The sequence below is a fragment of the Simochromis diagramma genome, unplaced genomic scaffold, assembly GCF_900408965.1.
Source record: "Simochromis diagramma unplaced genomic scaffold, fSimDia1.1 OVJJ01000304.1, whole genome shotgun sequence".
NCBI classification, from domain to species: Eukaryota; Metazoa; Chordata; class Actinopteri; order Cichliformes; family Cichlidae; genus Simochromis; species Simochromis diagramma.
Window position 1 is genome coordinate 15,578,358 of NW_024387030.1, and position 21,431 is coordinate 15,599,788.

Below are 21,431 nucleotides of genomic sequence, written 5' to 3' on the forward strand. Positions count from 1 at the left end.
GGTTATCCTTAAGAATATGCTGTTTGTAACGTGACACCAAGACAAGTTTTCGCTTGTGAAGATGATTTATATTTGTAACCATGTCATTTTTAAACGGGTCTCTCTCCGTCTCCTCTCATTTCAGATCCAAACCAGATTACAGAACCTGGGTAGCAATTTGCAGAACAAGAGCAATGACATTGAGGTTCTTGCTGTAAGTCATTTGAGTGTTTATGTCCCTCCATCCCCTATTTCTAACCTACTTGCCCCCCCGTCCCACCTTATCTGTTGAATTCATGTGTGAAATCGTAGGGGAAGGAAATAGTTTTGATAGCTAAAACAACAAACATCTAAGGATCTGCCCTTTTATAGCTGCTTTTTAGATCCCCTGCTGGAAGTGAGATCACTGCGAATAAATTCCAGTTGCCTATCGAACAACAAACGCTAAACAGAAAGCAGCTAACGTGGCATTTCTAGGGGACATAAATGGTCGCTGGCGTTTGTTTCCAGTTGCGCTGTCCATTTGTGGCCACGTTCTCAAAGTGCACTCACCCCTCTTGTCTTATTTACCATCTCGCTGCATGGTCCAAATGTATTTATCATCCTTGTTGGAATCTGGACTCTATAAACACTGCAGTGTCATTGAAACGTAACAACAATCATCTCGATGCCAGTAAGCAGTTACACAGGCCTGTGAGTCTCGGGTGTTGCGTGTCAGCAGCCTGCTTTTCTGTCACTCAGTCTGATATGCAAAGCTGATGCTACAGATGAACCTGGAGAGTGATTAGCCTCCTGCTGTAAAATAGAAACTGGGGTGCTTTCATTTCTGCTGATATCACTGTGAACATGTAATTTTATGATGTTAGTGCTGACTGGACTGCTGATGTTGGGGGAAGGGAATTACATAACGTTCTGGACGAAATGTGCAACAGTTCTGTATTTTGCTACAAAATTGCTTAAAAATGTGTAAAAAGATGTGGTGTTGAATTTTTCGACTGTGAGGCAAGGCTTTATTGTGTAACCGTACTTGTTTTTGTATCCCGCAGGTGGACCTTCAGAAGGAAACGCTGATCAACTTCCTGTCTCTGGAGGTTGGTTCCCTACTATAGCTTCATCAAGAGCACGGCCGAGTTAATAAAAGGCAACATCACACTGAAAGGGTGGGAGGAAGGGGGGAGTGGAAAGAACGGCCAATAAAGGTCAAGTTCCTAGACAGGAAGACGAGATCCCGTTGCCTTCCTTACAGTCTGATGAGGAACGCTACAGTTTTCCAAAGCAGGGGAGACCTGTGAGACTCGAACTTGGCAGGCCTTTTACGAGGCTCACACATGTGACAGACGTACCAAAACGCACTCTGAGGAGGTGTTAATATTCACATTCCAAACTTCTTACCAAGACCTTGCTATAAAATCCCAGCTTCCCTTTAAGGAAAGTGAAAAACAAGACTAATTATATTGTGAAGAAACTTGAAGAAAGCTGGAAAATGCTCTTAACACTGTAGTTATATAAGCTAAAGCCTCCACTCCATAAATGAACGGGCCACCTATGTAGTTGTCCTTTTGCAGCACACATGTGTCACTGACAGCGCATTGAGTTTATAAAACGTATAAAACAATGCATAGTATGTAACAGCCGCGCTGGCAGAAAGGGCCTGTTTCAAACAGGCGAAATTGCCTCAAGGCACACAAGAAACCAAACACTTGACAAGCAGGTATGTTCTTCAACACTGAAGATGGGGAAAGAGGAAAAATAAAGCCTTTGATTCCTCTGATATGCTGTCTGTTTTTTGACTCTGAAGTCTGTTAACAAACATGAGGCCTGTGAGCCATTTGGCTGGTCTTTGTTTAAAGCTTCGGATATGAAATCTCATCTGTTGATGGTTTTGTTTGCTTGAATGAAACATTTTTTTTTCCTTTCCGTCCAGTTTGATAGCGAAGAGCAGTTCAACAACAGCGTGAAGACGTTGCTGTCTCGTCTGCCCAAGCAGCGCTACCTGAAGGCCATCTGTGATGAGATCCACCACTTCAAGATTACAAAAAGGTGCAGTGGTGTTAAATTGTGCATCATATTGGTTCAGTGTGTTAGCATTCACAGCTTGCTAAACTCTTGCTCAGACATTTGGGCTCACTTTGAAATGTGCTTGTTGTTTAAAGAAAAGCACATTTGATCAATATAATGTAACATTGAATTGATCAGAAACACTACAAAATCCTTTATTTGTGATTCTTAAGTCTAGACTGTATATAAAAGATGGAAGCAGATGCTCTGAGTTTAAAGAGTAAAACGGATGCAGCCCTGCTGACAGGGTTTGGCTCCTGTGTTTGTTCATTGTAGGGAAATGATCCTTCAGTTCCTCCTGTGTGGCCTGAGTTAACACACTTTCCTCATGAGGTTACGTTCTCGTGTTTTAGGTTTTATCGAATGCTGTATTTAGTTTTATTGCTACCATATGAGCACGCAGTGTTCCCTGGTTTGCCAGATCCACCCCATTACTTGTTACGTCTGGTTTTAAAACACCGAGATGTGACTCAGCTCAAGACTTTACAGTCGGAGCTTACGCGGTGAAGTCTCTTTGGCCATGTCCATCCTTTATATACAGTCTATGTAGACATACAGAGGCCAGTTCACAGATCAGTTTTTCCATGCCATATCGTGTTAACAAATCCCAGTTTGTATCACATGTGATATAAACTGGGATTTAAAACCTTTTGATATTAAGCTGCATCCACTCTGGTGGCAGTACTGGATGCCCATACATTGTAGCCTCAAAGGTTGGCAGTCATCAACATCGCTTCTCTGGTTTTGTTGATATAATTCATGAATAATAGACATTTGTTTCACTTCCTTAAGTCGGCACTGTATTTGGGCCTCTTCTAGTCCGCCATGGTGCGAGTGACTTAAATTTGATCATCGCACGGTTAGCATGAGCGTGCTTTCCCTTCTTTTGTCTGTTGAAAATTTATAGTACAATGCACCATCCTGCGTATGTGCCCCAGGCAGCGAACTTCAAAGAAGTATAACCTGAATAAGTTTTCTGCCGTCAGGTCTCCATGTGTCCGTGCCCTCACAGGAGCATAATCCAGGCTTTACTCAGTAGCTCTCTGAGTTTTTTAAAGTCTCTCCTAACTAAAACCTCTTGCTAGTTATTTTTAGTCCAGCCATTTTTCTTAACTGAAACCTGATGCAGACAGTGAAACACGTTTTCAGGAAGCTGCTTTGCAATACTTCAACCAAGCCCACACACTCCAGGTGTATCAGTGCCTGCCAGTACAACAAAAGGAGTCTTCAGACAGATAACTACCGCCTAGAAGAACGTTAAATCCTCAGCTGATCCCATTTCCTGACATAGAATTTGGAGAAGGATTTGCTATATTTGGTCTTATGTCTGGCTCTTGGCACCCCAATAGACTGACAAGGGGCGAGTCAGCTCCATCCATTTCTCTAGTGTAGATGGAAAAGTTTAAATTCCCATACTCCCAAACGTAATGTCCCGCCCAAGTTCCAGGGTAAATCCTGTGTTTGAGCTTCTAGTGTTGTGAGTGCCCAAAGCCTGTGATGGGATCCAGCAGATTTTCTCTTTCATGAATGAGATGGCAGCAAGAAAAATCAAAACCTCTCATTCTGGCTTCCTCTTCGTCTCTCCAGAACAGTTGGTTTTAATTTCCTGTCTGTGCTGTGTGAGTCGCCATTAAGGGGGGAAAAAGGCTTTCCTGATAAATGAGCGTCGCAGAGGCAGCAATGCATGGAGTCGGCATGTGTTTTTATTCTTTTGTCTAGTGGTTTTCATTGAATGTGGGGCACATGCAACCGAGTCAAGATGAGTAGAATGAAGGGCTCATGCAGCAGTTACGTAGCTGTAGCAGGACCTGAAGTTACACCTTATTATTAGTTATTCCTTCTTTATTCAACCGAATCCAGAGAAATCTTGAGGTTAGACGCTCACTTACTTTTTTTAATCAGCACTTTAAGCAACACGAGACATTCATCTACTTACAGTTTGCTAGTTTAGTCTCGTTGTGTTTGTATATATTTGTGAGTTAGATGGAGATCAAACAAAGCTTTTTCCCACCACTGTGTATTTTTACCCTGTTCCCCATCTTAGGCTTTTAAAATGCCAACATCGGCTAATTATTGTTAAACACAAAGCGCAGCTGAGTCTGCTTCAGGTATATTTCGATAAACCAAATAGATGCACTGAACTTCATCATTATGGGTCTGTCTTTAGTCCTTGTGATAGCTTGTGTCAAGTTCGACTCAGTTTTTTGAGGCCATTCTCTCATCTCAAAGCTGAGTCGATCTTTTGGTAGTGTTACCCCAAGAGCGAGCTGAATGGCAGCTTCGTTTCTTTTAAAGCCACAGTCACTCTAAATACTTTTGGAGGATCTGGAGTTGACCAGATCTAGAAGAAGACTTGATCAGGCTTCTCTTACATATGTTATAGCCCCAAACCATTTATTAACTTGAAAACTATAAGTAATACTTTCAATTCAATTCTAGATTTTACTGGAAGCCAGTCGGGGAACTGAGAATTAGTGATGTAGCCCTCTCACCTTAACACTGCATGTCTTCGTTTCCTAATAGGACAGTCTCAGTCTTGTTCCTGGTCTGATAAGCCTTGTATCAATGAAAGATTTGACATAGAGGAAGCATGCACATCAGTGGATGTCAACCCGAGGGCCACATCCGGCCTGCCAGAGGTTTCCATTTGGCCTCCAGAATATTACTGAATTCAGGAATAGCCTGGGAGTGTTGAACTTTCAGAGCAAATGAATTGTTGCAAATGAGCCACTTAATACATACCTGTCTACTGTTCATTAAAGCTGCGGTTTTCTGCCTCAACTCTCCGCTTAAGGCTCTTCGAGAATGGAACTTTTTCATGTTTGAAATGTATTCAGAAACATTTCTCCTGCCACGGACTCCATACACTTCAACACTACTGCATGGATAGCTTGACAGCCTTACAAATATGAAGCCTAAAACATCACAGTCGCCCTCTAGTGGCTTTACAGTACAGGTAATTTGAGTCTGTATGGAGTGCACTGATGAATTCAAAGGAGTGGGATAAATTTGGACGTTTCTAGAAAACATCCTGGGTGAATCACGTTGTCTGGATTTGGAGACGTTCCAGTTCAAATTTCTTCCAAACCCAAAACAGCCGTGGTCAAGAGTGACGATGTCCATGCTACCTGTAGGCCTTAAGGGAATTACTTAAAATTACATACTAACATGTACGTTAAAGGATGTGCTGATTAGAATTTAATGGTCAAAGGTCAAGTTTCCAGTGACCTTGTGTCCTTATGGAAATTGCTTTAAATTTGGTACAAACAGTCACAGTGACTAACAGGTGACCTGAATTCGATGGTCGAGGACTGTTTTTGACCATAACTGTCGAATTCAGATGCCAATTCTGACAACATTTCACAAAATGTTTATGGGATTTCATCCAGAAAAGGTCAAAGGCCGTTATTGAACACCATAACCTGGGACCAGAAGGGATGGAAGCCTGGGAGCATATTTCATGTTTGGTTGGTTGGATACTTAGCTGAAGCATACTTAATGTTTTTTGAAATCTGCAAACAAATCTTCTGTTACAGGGTGGCTATGATGATCTTGTACAGCTATAAAGACGACTACTACAAGATTCTTCTGTGAAAGCCAAGGGATTGCACTTGCCTGGGAGATATTCCACTTTGCTTCAGGCAGCAGACTCCCAGAGACAGTTTTTATCCTTGGACCAACAAAATCTGCTTAGAACATTGACGCTTTCCATTTGGAAGGTGTGAGTCCCAAAGATACAAATGAACTTCTTTACTGTGGTGAATGGTAAACCAGCTATCTGATCCAATCTCTCCCAACGTTCCCAAAACCCTTCAGTGTTTCGTGGTCCTCAACAAAGGTTGACAAGAGGTTCACTGGACTTTATTGCCTTAATAGAACTATAGAATTTAAGAGGAAGGGCTTTTTACTGAATGTGTCATGAGTACAGATACATTTCTTCTTAGGTACAGGATGCAAAGTGTGAATAAATATTTTTTCCCCACATGCTGTGACCTGTGTGTGTTTATTTGAACCCGATGGGAATCTAACGCCAAAGGATGCTGATGAAAAATTATTTGAAATGTATAATACTGTGCAAAACTCTTGAGCCACATCCCAGTTATGTGGCTTCATTTAAAAATGGAGGGAAATATGCAAGTCAATGCAGTATCCAAGGCAAAAACACAATAAGGTTGAAAGACAATATTTGACGTGACGCCTTTTTTTTTCTTCAGCACAGCCTGAACTCTTACACAGCTTTCTTGTAATTTCTTCAAGTAGTCTACAGGAATAGTTCTCCAGGCTTCTTGAAGGACATTCAAAGCTCTTCTTTAAATGTTGACTACCTTCTCTTTTTATCAAGATGATCCCACACTGCTTCAATAACGTTGAGGTCCAGGCTCTGGGGAGGCCTACCCACGTATGGTTTTCCTGCACTGGCACTTTTTAGGATTTTAATTTTTTTGCCAAAAGAATACATTGCCAATCAAACCCTTTCCACGTAGCACGAGGCTTTTGCACAGGACTGCATTTCTAACCCTCACTAAAATGCCTAAGAGATTAGATAAGATATTTTTGTAATGCTCAAAACATTAAGTGAAGTAACACAACTTGTTAGATGCATTGTTTGACATATTTTTGGCATGGGACTCTGACTTTTCCTCCAAGTAATCTTTCTGGAGAAGCTTCAGCACCTTGCAGTTTATCAGCAAGCTCTATCAGACGAGTCAAAACAACAGCACAGTCCCAGAGTTTCTGGTCTGGCCTGCATGTCTTTGTGTTTTCTGGTGTTTTATTATCCCGGGTCTTTTTGCTTTGTGCTTGTGATCCACCCATACCAAAGACTCAATTTAAAGTCCAGGAGCGGATGTAAACGTGCCTGCAAGAGAAGCAGAAACCACTTAACGGATGACATCACTGCACCTTGGAGAATTGTTCCTCCAGCGCAGTTTAATTTTTTCCTCAGTGCCACTTTGGTTCACACATTTATTTTTCAAAATAAGTGTAAATGTTACAGTTCATCACCTAAGAAACATATTTACAGGATTTTGAACACAGAAATAAATAAGCTTGTACAGAATATAGTAGAAAGAAACGGTAAATGGTCTACAATGTACAGCAGCTTTGGCTACTAAAAATTCATTTTCCAAAAAAATCTCAAACTAGAGTTAAGTATTAATAAATAAAACTATGTGAAAAAATAAATAAGGTACTCTTCTCTACTTTTTTTTTTAAACTACTTTGTTTTTTTTACACGTAGAAGAACAAAGAATTGCGTAAGCTTTTACAGTCACCGCTTCATTTTAAAGCACATACTCTTGATTAAAACAGATACACGGATCTACTCAGTTGCTAAAACACATTATGAATTGGTCTCCGACCAATTTTGGCATCAAATATATCTTTGTATCGAGATATTGGCAATGGACTCTGATCCGAAACACGTTGCTTTGAAACCCCAACATATTTCATAACGCTTCTCAGATACTGTCCGACCACATACCGATCAGACTGATATGGAGAATCTAGCTGCAACAGCATGTTCACTTGAGTGGTTTAACATCTCTGTGTCCTTAATACGCCTATCAAATCCCTGATTAGGGCCTTTATCCCACCAAGAATCCCGCAGTGGGCTTTCTAAAACACTGGCTCTACAGAAAAGTGCTACGTTTCTAATATGCTCTGATGTTGCAACATGTACCACTGTGTACAGATGCTAGCAAGCTACTCTTACAAATCACGTAATTTTCTTTTATTTGAAGAGCTAATGAGAACGGCGCAACACGATCTCGATCTCAGTAACAATGAGGGATTTTTCTTTTTTTCCTGATGCGGCTTATGGTTGTTAACCAACTGCAAGACATCAACAGAGAAATTAGTTAAGGCTATAAAATTAAGGCTTTTAAAAGAATTACTACTAACAATCACTTGCAAGTAAGAACAGTAGCTCCCTACACACACACACAAACACACACAGCTGTGAATGAAGATGTGAAGTGAGGCATGGTATCAAAGACATTCCTTATAGGCCCAGATGAAGTGTCTGGCACCCTTTTGTCTCACCTGCTATCAATAAAATAACATTCTAGCTGGATGAAGATCACTCTGAGATTTGGGAGTTGGAGTGGCAGATTCCCGTGGAAAGAGCCAAAATCAGATGAGGCTGGGTCCGAAGACTATGACTCTTGGCTAATATAACGAAGACAAGTCTAGACACATTTCACACAATTCCCAAACCAGGTGTTTACATTTTTGCATAAAAGCAGTTTGTTATTAGACTTGACTGGAATGAAAGAAATAATGCTGGGATATGTGTCCTTCCTGTGATGGATTTTGGCAGGTGGGTGTTTAGACTACTATTTTTAAAATGTTCCAATCTGGCCCCACATAGACACCCACTCTAAAAGCAAAGAGTGGGCAAGGAAAACACAATATCTAGTAAAAAGGCTTTAGAAGTTTAAAAAAAACCATGGAAATCACACATTGAAAAGCAGGGGTTTGGATCTGGAGGTCAATATGAAGCCTATGGACTTGTTTTGATTTGGATGCAGAAACCAATTTCGATCCAGCTGGATTAAAAGTTCCTTTGGCCTCCCTGCTAATGACAATGATTACAACCACAATGAAGCACTGCTTAAGAGGGCAGCACCTATGCTCCCTTTAAACTACTGCCCAAACCCCTGTCCTAAAGCTTTTTATGCTCCTCTTATTGCCCCAAAGTTCCAGTTCCAAAGGAGGCAATAATAAGCAGGTATATTACAGTGTTCACAGTCAAAGTCTGATTTTCACAGAGAAATCTGTCTGGTTGCCGCATTCTTCCGTGCTTTTATATGTCCACCCGTCCATCTACCTCACAGAAAGTCCCTTCGCCCGAGCGTTCAAATACAGAAGAACGAGGGCATAAAATGTAAGAGTCAGTGGTAACTTGCTTAGTCTTGAAGAGCATCCTTGTTTTTACTGTCACACAGAGAATGGTGGGAAGAAGGCAGCGCCCAAGGTGTGTGTGCTGTTACATTAACCACCTTGGATGCAACAGAAACGAGAGGGATGTGCCAGACAGCTCTGATCTGCAGAGTCTGAGGGGTGTTTTTTTGTTTGTTTGTTTTTTAGCATGGCGTCCAGTCATTGCCCATGCTCAGTTTGGCCCTGGGGATGGTCAACTTTTCCGTACAGGGGGAGCTCATTTCTGGAGAGAAGTGAATGATGCCGCAGTCGTTCTTCACGTTGTGAAATTTGTTGTCTTTCGAAGGCTCCATGTAGACCACTGAATTCTTGTTGATGTGCTTCTTCAGGATCACTGTCTGTGGTGCAAAAGGACCAAAATCATTGGTTGGTAGATTATTGCTGTAGTTCAGATCATAGCTAATAAGCAGTGACAGGTTGCCATGTTGCACCTGTTTGTACTAAAAATAATACACTGCTAAAAAGAAAAAAATGAAAGGAACACTCAGTTCAACTTCTGTGACATTGATCTGGTCAGTTATGTAGCAGAGGGGGTTGTTAATTGCTTTCAGCTGCTTTGGTGTTAATGAAATTCACAACAGGTGCACTGTAGTGTCCCCAAACAGGCTGGATGCCACTGACATTTTCCCTCCTCATCTTTTCCTACAATTTTCTTTTTTTGCCTGTTTTGCACTTTGGCTGAGTCAGTGTCTCTGCTGGTAGGAGATACCTGAACCCTACAGAGGTTGCACAGGTACTCCAACTCCTCCAGGATGGGACAGCAGTACTTGCCATTGCCAGAAGGTTTGCTGTGTCTCCCAGCACAGTCTCATGAATATGGAAGAGCTTCAGAGACAGACAGTTACTCTAGGAGAGCTGGATAAGGCCATAGAAGGCCTTCAACCCACTAGCACGACCGGTATCTGCTCCTTTGTGCAAGGAGGAACGGGACGAGCACTGCCAGAGCTACAAAATGACCTCCAGCAGACCACTGGTGTGAAGGTCTCTGGCTAAACAATCAGAAACAGACTTCATGAGAGTGGCTTGCAGGTCTGACATCCTCTAGTAGGATCACTGCCCAACAGCGTCGGCCCTGACTGGCACTTGCCATAGAATACCAGAATTGGCAAGTCCCACAACTGGTGGAGTTGCTGCAGTGAGTTTCATCAAAGTGGACTAGCCTGGTGAATCATTTCTTCTGGGTATCTTCGAATTCATCTCAGTGTAGATTGTTAATTTTCATTTCCACCAAACAATGTGGCATCCTTTTGTTCCCAACATGTTACCCAGTCCATATTAGTGCAAATATCAACATGATTTTTTTTTTACCACTGAGTTCTGATGTGTTTTCAAAGTGTCCTTTTCATTTCTTGCAGTGTAGAATCAGCTACCACAGTCACATTTCACGGTAGAGACTTTATGAACGACCTGATCGTGTTTCATTTGAAAGAATCCTAAAGTCGTGACGACCTCAGCAAGAGACTTCTCACCTTCTTTGGCGCACTGTAGCAAGACATCTGCACCCACTTCTTCTTCTTATTGATGAGTAGTGCCACGATGAGAAAGATCACGATGGCTAAGAGGAGACCTGCCAGGATCCAGGCGGCTGATTGGTAGATGAGAGCCATCTCTGTTTGGCTGGGGTAATTCTCACCCGAACGTGGCTCATCTGTGGAACAAAGACAACATTTATTTTGAATATTTATCCCAATGACAGCGTGCTCGTTATGGAGCCAGCACTATGTACCAACTCTAAATTGAAAACAGGTCTTTTTTTTCTGTTGTTGTTGGCTTCATTGTATCGCCCCTCAAACGCTAACGCTGAAGAATTAACTCCTGTTCCATGGAGATCATGTTTTGCTTATGCCCATTCATCATTACTGTTTACTTCAACATGAGTTAGTATATATTTCATTCATTTATCAAGTTGTTCCTAACACACTCTATTAGTATAAACACTCACTGGGATTGGCAGCAGAGTATAGCAAATATGCCAAATTACTCATGTATGGTTACTACTGTAGTGCACTAAAGGAACTGGGGAGTGGACGTCAGTGGAGACGGCTGTGGGGGGGAGAAGTCTGTATAAGCAGGTACCTGTAACAGCAATGATGGGCGGCACAGTGACAGTGGTGAGCCACACCGCACTCTCCGCTGTCGTGGTAACTCTCGCCTTGGGGCGGCTTGTCGACACTATCACCGGCACTGATGTCGTCATTTCTTTTCAGACAGGAATAAGAAATGAGATCCATTACAAATATGAATGGTGTAACGCAATAAAAAAGGCATAAATATGTCTAACCATGAGTAAGTGTATAGACTCCCTTGTGTTTCAGCTGTGTTTATACGCTGTGTCTGCTTTAAAAAAAAAAGACATAGAGCATTTTTCCTCTGGGCATATCATGAAAACAAAGGCCCTGGTAAAATATGGAGGTGAACAATGGAAGCCTATGCTGAGGGTTTCCTCTATAGGAAAAGCTGACATGGAACTTTGGCTTCCTGTGCCACTGCAGAGGACACATGTGAATGTGCAGATGCTCGAGGAATGTTTATGCTCGGAGCAGGCAGAGTGTGTGTGTGTGCGCATGTGTCACATGGAATATTTTGCAAGTGACGGTGTTTGCCTATGTAGCGCCAGAGTGGCTACGACTAATGAACAAACACACAAACGGTCCAGACGCTGGCATTCCCTCAGTTCCTCCCTCCTTTTTGACGTGCAGGGTTATGAATTACTGTTTTCCCCCATCAACAAGCTTTTCACTTTGACTAGAAGTGTTATGTAAACTTTAATTTTAGAATAGAATATAAGCTCATGCTTTAGGTAGTATAATAAAAAACAATCAAAGCTGGGTCTAAAGACAAATTTGGCACCAACGTTTTAAAACTCTAACCGCTCTAACCACTCACCGAGACAGTGTGGGCAGCACTGGCCCTTGCGTAAAACAGGCACCCTGCATTTGGCAGCTGGACAGTGCTGAGAGAAACACTGAATAGTGCCGTTGTTGCAGGTGCAGCTGGTGCAGACGTTGGCCTTCCAGGAGTCTCCAGCTAGCAGCACGTCTCCATCGCTGGTTATGCAGTACTCCTGCTGGCTGTTGTTCACTGGCAGGAGGGGCGTCTCTTCTGCACACAGGGGAATAAGTTAATGAAAAAGCAGAAAGTTACACTGCATTACAGCTCTTTCCTCTCTTAACTGGACTTGGTAATGTCGGGTTACAGCGTGCTTCTACACGTTTCTAATATGCTCTGCTCCTAAATGACGACTGTATTTAACCCTGCTATTGAACAGATCAGTCAACAAGTTGTTAGGTCTTCAGAGTTGTGTTCAGATGTAGAACGTGTGCATATGAATATCTATAACAGATGTTCAACCTAAACCCTGCTGAAAAAGAGATCTATGGCTTTTTCATGACCAGATCCTGAGTTAGCTTGTCCACACAGCGCTACTCTAATGTACACATACATCACAGGGCTTGTTGTGAGATTTGTATTATTCCCACATTCCTGGTGACCAGACCCATACATATATCAAAGCCTGGCCTTGACAATCTGCTTTTGTTGCAGGCAGATGCAGTGATAAGGCAGACCGGCATTCTCAAGGAGCAGCTCTCAGGCTGCAGTCATGCATTGCTGATTTGTGAGCCTCATGCTGGGGAGTGCTCGGGACACATTGTTTATGAGTTTGTGAGGGAATTGTTTGGGTGCACTTGTAAATAAAATATGTGTGCGGTTATGCATTTTGTAGACGTTCTCGTGACCGGAGAGCTAGCATAGATTTGGCGAGATCAGTTGCATTCTTGCCCGTCCAATAATAGAGTTAGAAGCGCCTCCAGTGTGGGCCGAAGGGTAAAAAGCAGAACACATGTGCTGCCGCTGGCCTCGAGGATCTCTGCGTAAACCCTACCGGTCTTGGCTGGTTTCTTTATGAGCCTGTGTGCCTGACATAAAACTGCCCAACAGAGTGCAACGTGCAAGACCTTCCAAAACCACATGCTGGTAGAACACTGAAAACAGCTTTACAGCTCCCTGCCAACCATCCAAACCTGTGATGACACATTTGAAAATATTCTAAAATATTTTAATTATATAGAACTTATTTAATTTGAATTACCTGGGCATACATGGCAGCAGGTGTCCTTGTTCCTGATCGGCGCTTGGCAAAGAGCTGGGGGACACACTTCGGTGTCACACAGGACGCGTCCCTTCCTGCAGGTGCAGCGCGTGCATTCGTCCAGGTTCCAGGTCTCCCCCTCCACATAAAACTCTCCCCCAGGTGCTCTGCACACCACCATGTCCATCCCCTCAGGCTGACCACTGCCAGAGTCGTCTACAGCAGGAGAAGACGAAACATTCATTCATTCGGCCCTTAACAACAGCTGCTACATGACACAGTGAAACAATTATCTTTTATTTATTTATTAAAAAAAAAAAACACCCAGCACGCCCCTGCGGGCGGTTTATCCTTCAAGCTCGGGTCCTCTACCAGAGGCCTGGGAGCTTGAGGGTCCTGTGCAGTATCTTAGTTGTTCCCAGGACTGCGCTCTTCTGGACAGAGATCTCCGATGTTGTTCCCGGGATCTGCTGGAGCCACTCGCCTAGCTTGGGAGTCACCGCACCTAGTGCTCCGATTACCACGGGAACCACCGTTACCTTCACCCTCCACATCCTCTCGAGCTCTTCTCTGAGCCCTTGGTATTTCTCCAGCTTCTCGTGTTCCTTCTTCCTGATATTGCTGTCATTCGGAACCGCTACATCGATCACTACGACCGTCTTCTTCTGTTTGTCTACCACCACTATGTCCGGTTGGTTAGCCACCACCATTTTGCCCGTCTGTATCTGGAAGTCCCACAGGATCTTAGCTCGGTCATTCTCCACCACCCTTGGGGGCATCTCCCATTTTGACCTTGGGACTTCCAGGTTATACTCGGCACAGATGTTCCTGTACACTGTGCCGGCCACTTGGTTATGGCGTTCCATGTATGCCTTGCCTGCTAGCATCTTGCACCCTGCTGTTATGTGCTGGATTGTCTCTGGGGCATCTTTACACAGCCTGCACCTGGGGTCTTGCCTGGTGTGATAGACCCCAGCCTCTATGGATCTTGTACTCAGCACAGAGGCACTAATCATGGCAGCACAAGAACAAGCTCTGTCTTTCAGTCCAGCTTTGTCCAGCCACTGGTAGGATTTCTGGATATCAGCCACCTCCTCTATCTGCCGGTGGTACATACCGTGCAGGGGCCTGTCCTTCCATGATGGTTCCTCGTCTCCCTCCTCTTTCTTGGGTTTCTGCTGCCTGAGGTATTCACTGAGCACTCGGTCAGTTGGGGCCATCTTCCCAATGTATTCTTGGATGTTCGTTGTCTCATCCTGGACTGTGGTGCTGACACTCACCAGTCCCCGGCCCCCTTCCTTCCGCTTAGCGTACAGCCTCAGAGTGCTGGACTTGGGGTGAAACCCTCCATGCATGGTAAGGAGCTTTCTTGTCTTTATGTCAGTGGCTTCTATCTCCTACTTTGGCCAGCCTATTACCCCAGCAGGGTACCTGATCACGGGCAGGGCGTACGTGTTGATGGCCCAGATCTTGTTCTTACCATTCAGCTGACTCCTCAGGACTTGCCTGACCCTCTGCAGGTACTTGGTGGTTGCAGCTTTTCTAGCAGCCTCTTCATGGTTCCCATTTGCCTGCGGGATCCCCAGGTACTTGTAACTGTCCTCTATGTCTGCAATGTTGCCTTCTGGTAGTTCAATCCCCTCAGTTCTGACTACCTTCCCTCTCTTTGTTACCATCCGACTACACTTCTCCAGCCCGAACGACATTCCAATGTCATTGCTGTATAGCCTGGTAGTGTGGATCAGTGAATCGATGTCTCGTTCACTCTTGGCATACAGCTTGATGTCATCCATGTACAGGAGGTGGCTGACAACTGCTCCGTTCCGTAGTCGGTATCCGTAGCCAGTCTTGTTAATGATCTGACTGAGGGGGTTCAGGCCTATGCAGAACAGCAGTGGGGACAGAGCATCTCCTTGGTAGATCCCGCACTTGATGGTGACTTGTGCTATGGGCTTGGAGTTGGCCTCTAGTGTTGTACGCCACATCCCCATTGAGTTCCTGATGAAGGCTCTTAGGGTCCCATTGATCTTGTACAATTCTAGGCATTCCAGTATCCAGCTGTGGGGCATTGAGTCATAGGCCTTCTTGTAATCAATCCAGGCAGTGCACAGGTTGGTCAGTCTGGTCTTGCAGTCTCGGCTGACTGTTCTGTCTACCAGTAGCTGGTGTTTTGCGCCTCTGGTATTCTTGCCCATCCCTTTCTGTGCCCCGCTCATGTATTGACCCATGTGCCTGTTCATCTTAGCCGATATGATGCCTGACAGGAGCTTCCATGTGGTACTGAGGCAGGTTATTGGTCGGTAGTTGGAGGGGACCGGTCCCTTCTTGGGGTCCTTGAGGATCAGGACCGTCCGACCTTCGGTTAGCCATTCCGGGTGTCTCTCATTAACTAGCAGCTGGTTCATTTGTGCTGCCAGACGCTCGTGGAGAGCAGTCAGCTTCTTTAGCCAGTAGGCGTGAACCATGTCAGGGCCTGGTTCTGTCCAACTCTTCATACTGGAGACCCTTTCTTGGATATCTGCCACTGTGATGGTTACTGGACCCTGTTCAGGGAGGTCGCTGTGGTCTGCCCTCAGATCCACTAGCCACTGAGCATTGCCGTTATGGGTTGCATCCTTCTCCCATATGCTCTTCCAGTTTTGCTCCGTCTCCAGCCTTGGTGGTGCTGTTCTCTTATTATTATTGTTCCCTTGCCACTGAGAGTACACCTTTGCTGGTTCTGTGGAGAACAGCTGGTTTATTCTCCTGCCTTCTATCTCTCTGGTGTACCTCCTCAAGCAGCTGGCCAAGGCTGTGAGTCTTTGCTTGGCAGTTGGCAATATATATATATATATATATATATATATATTGAAGTTGCAAAAACAAAGATGCTATGGAGACCGCTGTCTATTAACCACTGTCAACTAACTGATCTAATGAAAACATCTTCCTGTCCAACAGAGCAGCAGACATCTGCAAAGTATTAGACTTTTTGTCCCCCTGACTTTAAAGTGTGCATAGCTTCTGAAAGTTGTAGACATTCCCCTTTAAATATTTGAAGAGCAAACTGAATCACTCCTCCATAAATATCCCTACACTTGGAGATTCGAGGCCAAAAAAGAAAAAAACGCATCCTTTCCATTTTTAGAGAAACAGATAGAGACGGTGTTTGCATGTTTAAGGGGCCCGCAAGTGCGAGATTTAAGAGCTAGATTCTGAGTCAAAGCTCTCTGCCTGCTGTGTGTGACTATATAACGTCACTGGAACTATTTCTGATCTCTAAAGTGTTTCATTTAAACCAATCTTTAGTCTTATTTTCTTAGTTTTGTACATTAATTTTAGTGATCACAACAACACCAGGAGTAAATGCTGAGATCTAGCAAGACAGCAAAATTTCTGCAATGAAGACTTGAACGTGGCTGCACCCATAATGATGGTAATAAACTGTTATTGGACTGGAAAACTAGATGCGGGCAACTACAGCATGATTGAGAGACTTGAAAGTCTTTGTGTAAATAGGGATAATTGTTTTATATGAATAGCTTTGGGAATAACTGCACTATTCTCCCTTGTTTGGCTTTGCAAATATGTGTAACTAATAAGGAGGGTGGGTGGAAGGGATGTTTTAAATCTGTCTGCTTGTTTTTTCTTGACTCACCAGACTTCCTCTGAGCAATGTCACTGATGTCATAGATTATTACTGATGAGCCCAAACTATGAAAATAAGAAAAAAACTTGCTATAAACAGCACATGCATTGCAGAAACATACCCTCACAGGTAGGGCAACACTGGTCAGGCTTGACAACAGGATGAAGACAGCTGGGCACTGAGCAGGATATGAGCACACACATCTCCCGTCCGGAATGGCAGTAGCAGTCGCGACAGCCATCATGCCAGCCCTCACCTTCCTCATATTTCTGTCCATTGGATGTGAGGCAATAGCTGGGCACTGGGGCCGGGGCAGTGGTGCTCGGGACGTGACCACTTTCTGGAGACACAAGGTGCAGGCATTACTGGGATGCCTAAGAGCTATAGGAAATTTCCAAATGTCTTTTCTTTTTTACTGACTTCCCAAAAAAGTGTTTTTACCACTAAATATTTTATTAGTCTACAAAGAGAGTCTTTCAGGACTTTCAAATCAGGCAAACAGTGGATTATTTGCAGTAGGAACACCTGTGTGTGTGTGTTACTGTGTTTGTGCAGTAGGTGCACAGATTACCTCGTAAACCAAAGAAAAGGTTAAGTATATTTGAGGATGAGATATTTATACTAGTTCTAAAATGGCAAAGTAAACACAGCTGCAGGCATAAAAGTGGCTTCTGCATACTAACTTTTAAAGCAGGAATTTGAGGGAATCTAATTAGAGTTGCATACACATCCCCAGGATAAAGCTAACATCAACAAGAAGCACGCATAAAAGCGTCAGTCTCACGGCAGTAAAGCAAAAGGTCACAGGAAATCAAAGCTCAGGTTAAAATCAGAAACTAAGCTCTCCTGTGTTCTCCCCCTTACACTTCAGGCCATGTGGGGAAACTGCAGTTAAACGTGAGGATGTAGCTCTATGTAACAATTTAGAGATGGGTGAAACATATACAAGCAAGCACACAAGCAAAAGTCTCAATAATCTTTGAACTTGTGATATGAAGGTTGATCGGTTGAACATTAAAGGTCAAGAGGTTGCATAAAATAGGCAGGGCTTATCCTCTGACTCATAAAAAAGAAGAAGGTGATCATGATCAGTGAATTTAGAGATTAATGAAATGTACAATTCTGTTTTTTACATCGACTGGCTGTTGAGAGTACCCTGAATGTCCTTTCTACAACTTGTTTTAAACTACTGCAATATTACAGTGGCCTGTTGTATTAAAATTAGAAACTATGTTGGTTTCAACCTGAAAGGCAACTGTTTTATTCATCTTGTACTACTTGACTCACCCTTCTTCTTTCTCTATACTTCTTTATATTTTGCTACGGAAATGCTAATTAGGTCCAGCCATTGATTGAAACGTGCAAACATAGATAGAAATACAGGATATGAAGCGAAAACTGAGTTTGTGCAATTCTAATGAGATGGAAAGTCAATGTTTTTACTAACCACTAAAGTCTCGTAGTCCAGCTTTTAGGTCATATCTTTAAGTAGCTATCATGAATAGTTCTCCGGGCTTTTTGAAGGACATTCATAGCTGTTCTTTTGATGTATTTTGTCTTCATCTCTGTTGTGAGGATCCCAGAGCTTCATTAATGTCGAGGTCCACTGGCTGTTTCACAGATGCTGTAGACACTCGCTGTTCCTACCTCTATCCTGATCTCCTCCTATCTCCTGACGATGATTTAAACAAAAAATTGTACATTTTTGATTTATCGCTCTATGCAACCTGCTGCCACAGATTTTCAGTCCAGTTCTTGTGTAATCTGGCTCACCTCAGCCTTTTCTCTCTACTTCCCTTCCTCAATAATGGCTTCTTGGCAGACGCCCTTCCACTGAGACCCTTTCTGAGGCTTTAGAGAGCTGTGGATCAATCTGTCATAGTCCTCTGTCTTTGACCCAGGCTTTTGAGTTTGCTTAGTCTTTTGTTCATTTCTTGCAGGTGAATGAAATGTTAATGTTCAGTTTGGAGAACCGTTTGTTATGTTTCTAGTTCTTTGTTATTGTTTGTTTTGTGCTCTTTCGTGTCCAGTCTGTCTTCCCTGTCTTGTCTCCTTGCTGTGTCTTCCCCTGCGCATCGGAGACAATATTTTCACGGACCGGCCTTTAAGGTGTCGCGGATAAATACAGCAAAATAAAACGATACGACCGAGACAAAATCTGGTATTAATAAACGTGAATTCACTGTGTAATTGTGCAACTTTATTAGCAGCGTCCTCGTGAAATGCAGCAACAACATTGAGAGTAACATCCTCCTCTCTGCCCCTCAATGCTCTCTGGTCGCTATGGTAACGCGTAAATATTTCTTTCAAACACACAACTACAACACGGGAAAAGACCCAGGGAAACCGAGTTAACGGTAAAAACCCGAAAACCATAAATTTCACACTTGAGCGTCGAATGACTCACGGACCGGTAGGCCGGGCGGTTGGGGACCGCTAGTCTACCATGTCTGCTTATGAATGTCAAATCCGGTGTAACGCTTTCTCTCTCGCCCTCTCTCCATCTCTCTTTCTGCCCGTCTCCCTCTCTGTTCCCCGCTCGCACTCTCTTGTTCTGTGTTTCTGTATGTAGTCAGTCTGAGTCTCATTGTGTTCCCCATGTTTTCCTGCGGCTGGTGTCTGTCTGTTTCCTGTTTTATTGTGATAGTCTCTTGTCCCATGCGTGTTACGTTTAGTTTTCCTTCCCCTCTCTCGTCATGTCTAGTTTGCTCCAACTGTGTTCCCAAGTGTCTCCACTTCTCCTAATCACCCTCATGTGTATATACTGTCTCGGTCTTCCCCTGTCTCTTGTCAGATCATCAAGTCATCTTCCCTCTGTGTCTTCTAGCATCTCTAGCTTAATTCTTCCAGTTTGAAAAAGCAGAAAGTGCCAAAAGAAAAACTCTGACCAAAGACCACTTTAATTACAATGAAGGCTTGCTCCTTAGAAGCAAAATATAAAGAAATAAAGAGTGGTTCAAGACTTTTTCACAGTACAATTATTAGTAATATCTCACAGTTTTGTGTCACCACTTGTATCCATCTTGAATCTATCATCATATCATTAATTTCAAATGTTTATTCAGTAATAAATATTGGCTCATAAAGCTCTTCGATTGTTTAAAGGTCATTACAAAATCACAGACAGTTGATCCTGTTCACCTGGACGTAGTGTTTGCTTACCATTACCTGGATGATTAAGCTTCATCAGGTCATTTCAAAATTTTTTTACATGAATTTCCAGTTAGTGCTTTTTAGTGTCTCATCTCATTTCTGCCTAAATGTTTAGACAAAAAAAGTTACAAACTTCTGCACGAAACGACAGACTCTTTTGTGTCTTTTGCTTAAGTAACACAGCCAGCGAAGCATCCCTTTAATCACGACGCGCACCTGATTAATAAGAGAGCTCTGTTACCTTTACACATGCAGATGGAGCAGCCCTTCCTGTTCTGCCGGTAGCCATTGACGCAGTGCTTGTCACAGGTGAAGGGAGGACACTTGACGCAGCGACACATCTCGCAGCCATGCTTGTTCCTGCTGCAGGGGAACAAACATACGCGTGATGAAGTGCACACGAAAAATCCTTAATTACTGCAAGAGTGTGTGAGGAAGTAAACAAAGTGTCAGGACTAAACAATGCCACTCCTGTGTAGCTCAAACGTGGTTTCAAATTGCTTCACATAGAGGAAAACATGGTGTTGTGATAGAGCGAAACGCAGATGTTTCAGTCATGAATAATCAACATCTGGACTTGCTTTTCCCCTCTCTATATTAGCTGGCTTTGAAGAAGAGCAAATAAAGGGCCAACATGTGAGATCCCTGTGGTTTGCACATCATACCAGCCCGAAGCCTCTGGAAAAAAAAGAGCCAATTCACCAATTCAGATGCTCACAATTCACTTTCCTGCCTTTCTTATTGCTCTGAAAGCCTCGTATAAGACATATAAGAAGAGTGGCTAGATTAGCATTACTGTGAATAATAAAATCTTATCGATCTCATCAAAAAAGATGGAAAAAAATAAGAACTGGGTCCTTGTCACTGTAAACTTCTGGTTGATTTACAAATTACTGCTCCCACCAGGACATTATGGTCCAATAATTAGAGGAAGGGACAGGGACTTCTTCACAAACATACATTTTGTTGATCTGATCTGCTTCCAGTGTCTGGAAATAGACCACTTGGATCCAATTATTCCACCTAATAAAACATGAATGAGCTGCACGCTGATAAACTGGCAAAAACCCAAGTGAAAGTACAACCTGTGTGTCTGCACTTGTCTCCTTCTAGACACTAGTCCTGTTTAACCTTGTCTCATCCATCTTCGCCCAGCCACTTCCTCTCTGTCTTACCCTCCAGGTACGTGATGATTCCTACCTCACACGGTGGCCTCATTATACCCGGATAATTACTCTATTAATCTTCGTCTGCCAGGGTGAAAAATTAAAGAGGCCTTCGACCCTGTGATGCAGAGCCGTGTCCCATAAAGAGGACACAGGATTTCAGGCTCAGCAAACAGGGGACCCCATCTATGCTGAAACAGCAATAACAGCTATTGAAACAACACTGTGAAGGGTTGGCTACAGCCTCACTGTACAAACACAGAGGCAGAGAGCGCTGCACTATTAGAGTAAGGCTTTGTTTAAAGATAGTATGCTGAATGCCAAGCAGCACTTTGGGCTCCAGGGGGGATAGAGGGGTTTGGGGAGACACTAGGGCCCCCCGGCCTGGGAGCGCTGGCTCTGCACAATTTCCAGC

The 21,431-nt window shown here is 43.4% G+C and overlaps 2 protein-coding genes across 5 annotated transcripts in view; one reads left to right on the plus strand and one right to left on the minus strand.

Moving 5' to 3' along the window:
- LOC120740385 (eIF-2-alpha kinase GCN2-like) overlaps window positions 1-6,022 on the plus strand; it is a 27,167-nt gene extending 21,145 nt beyond the window's left edge. The window contains 4 exon segments of the mRNA XM_040042722.1: window positions 125-193; window positions 1,026-1,070; window positions 1,904-2,019; window positions 5,574-6,022. Coding sequence (XP_039898656.1) covers window positions 125-193; window positions 1,026-1,070; window positions 1,904-2,019; window positions 5,574-5,631 — 288 coding nt within the window. The 3' untranslated portion in view covers window positions 5,632-6,022.
- Window positions 6,023-6,985: 963 nt separating this feature from the next.
- Window positions 6,986-21,431, minus strand: part of crim1 (cysteine rich transmembrane BMP regulator 1 (chordin-like)) — a 62,836-nt gene continuing 48,390 nt past the window's right edge. For 3 of the 4 annotated variants that reach the window (XM_040042735.1, XM_040042734.1, XM_040042731.1), the window contains 7 exons: window positions 20,092-20,213; window positions 16,819-17,037; window positions 13,070-13,285; window positions 11,866-12,081; window positions 11,056-11,178; window positions 10,449-10,627; window positions 6,986-9,317 (listed from right to left, as the gene is read on the minus strand). In XM_040042735.1, the coding sequence (XP_039898669.1) occupies window positions 9,123-9,317; window positions 10,449-10,627; window positions 11,056-11,178; window positions 11,866-12,081; window positions 13,070-13,285; window positions 16,819-17,037; window positions 20,092-20,213 (1,270 nt within the window). In that variant the 3' untranslated portion in view covers window positions 6,986-9,122. The remainder of the gene's footprint in view (window positions 9,318-10,448; window positions 10,628-11,055; window positions 11,179-11,865; window positions 12,082-13,069; window positions 13,286-16,818; window positions 17,038-20,091; window positions 20,214-21,431) is intronic. The other variant, XM_040042732.1, reaches the window with a different exon arrangement.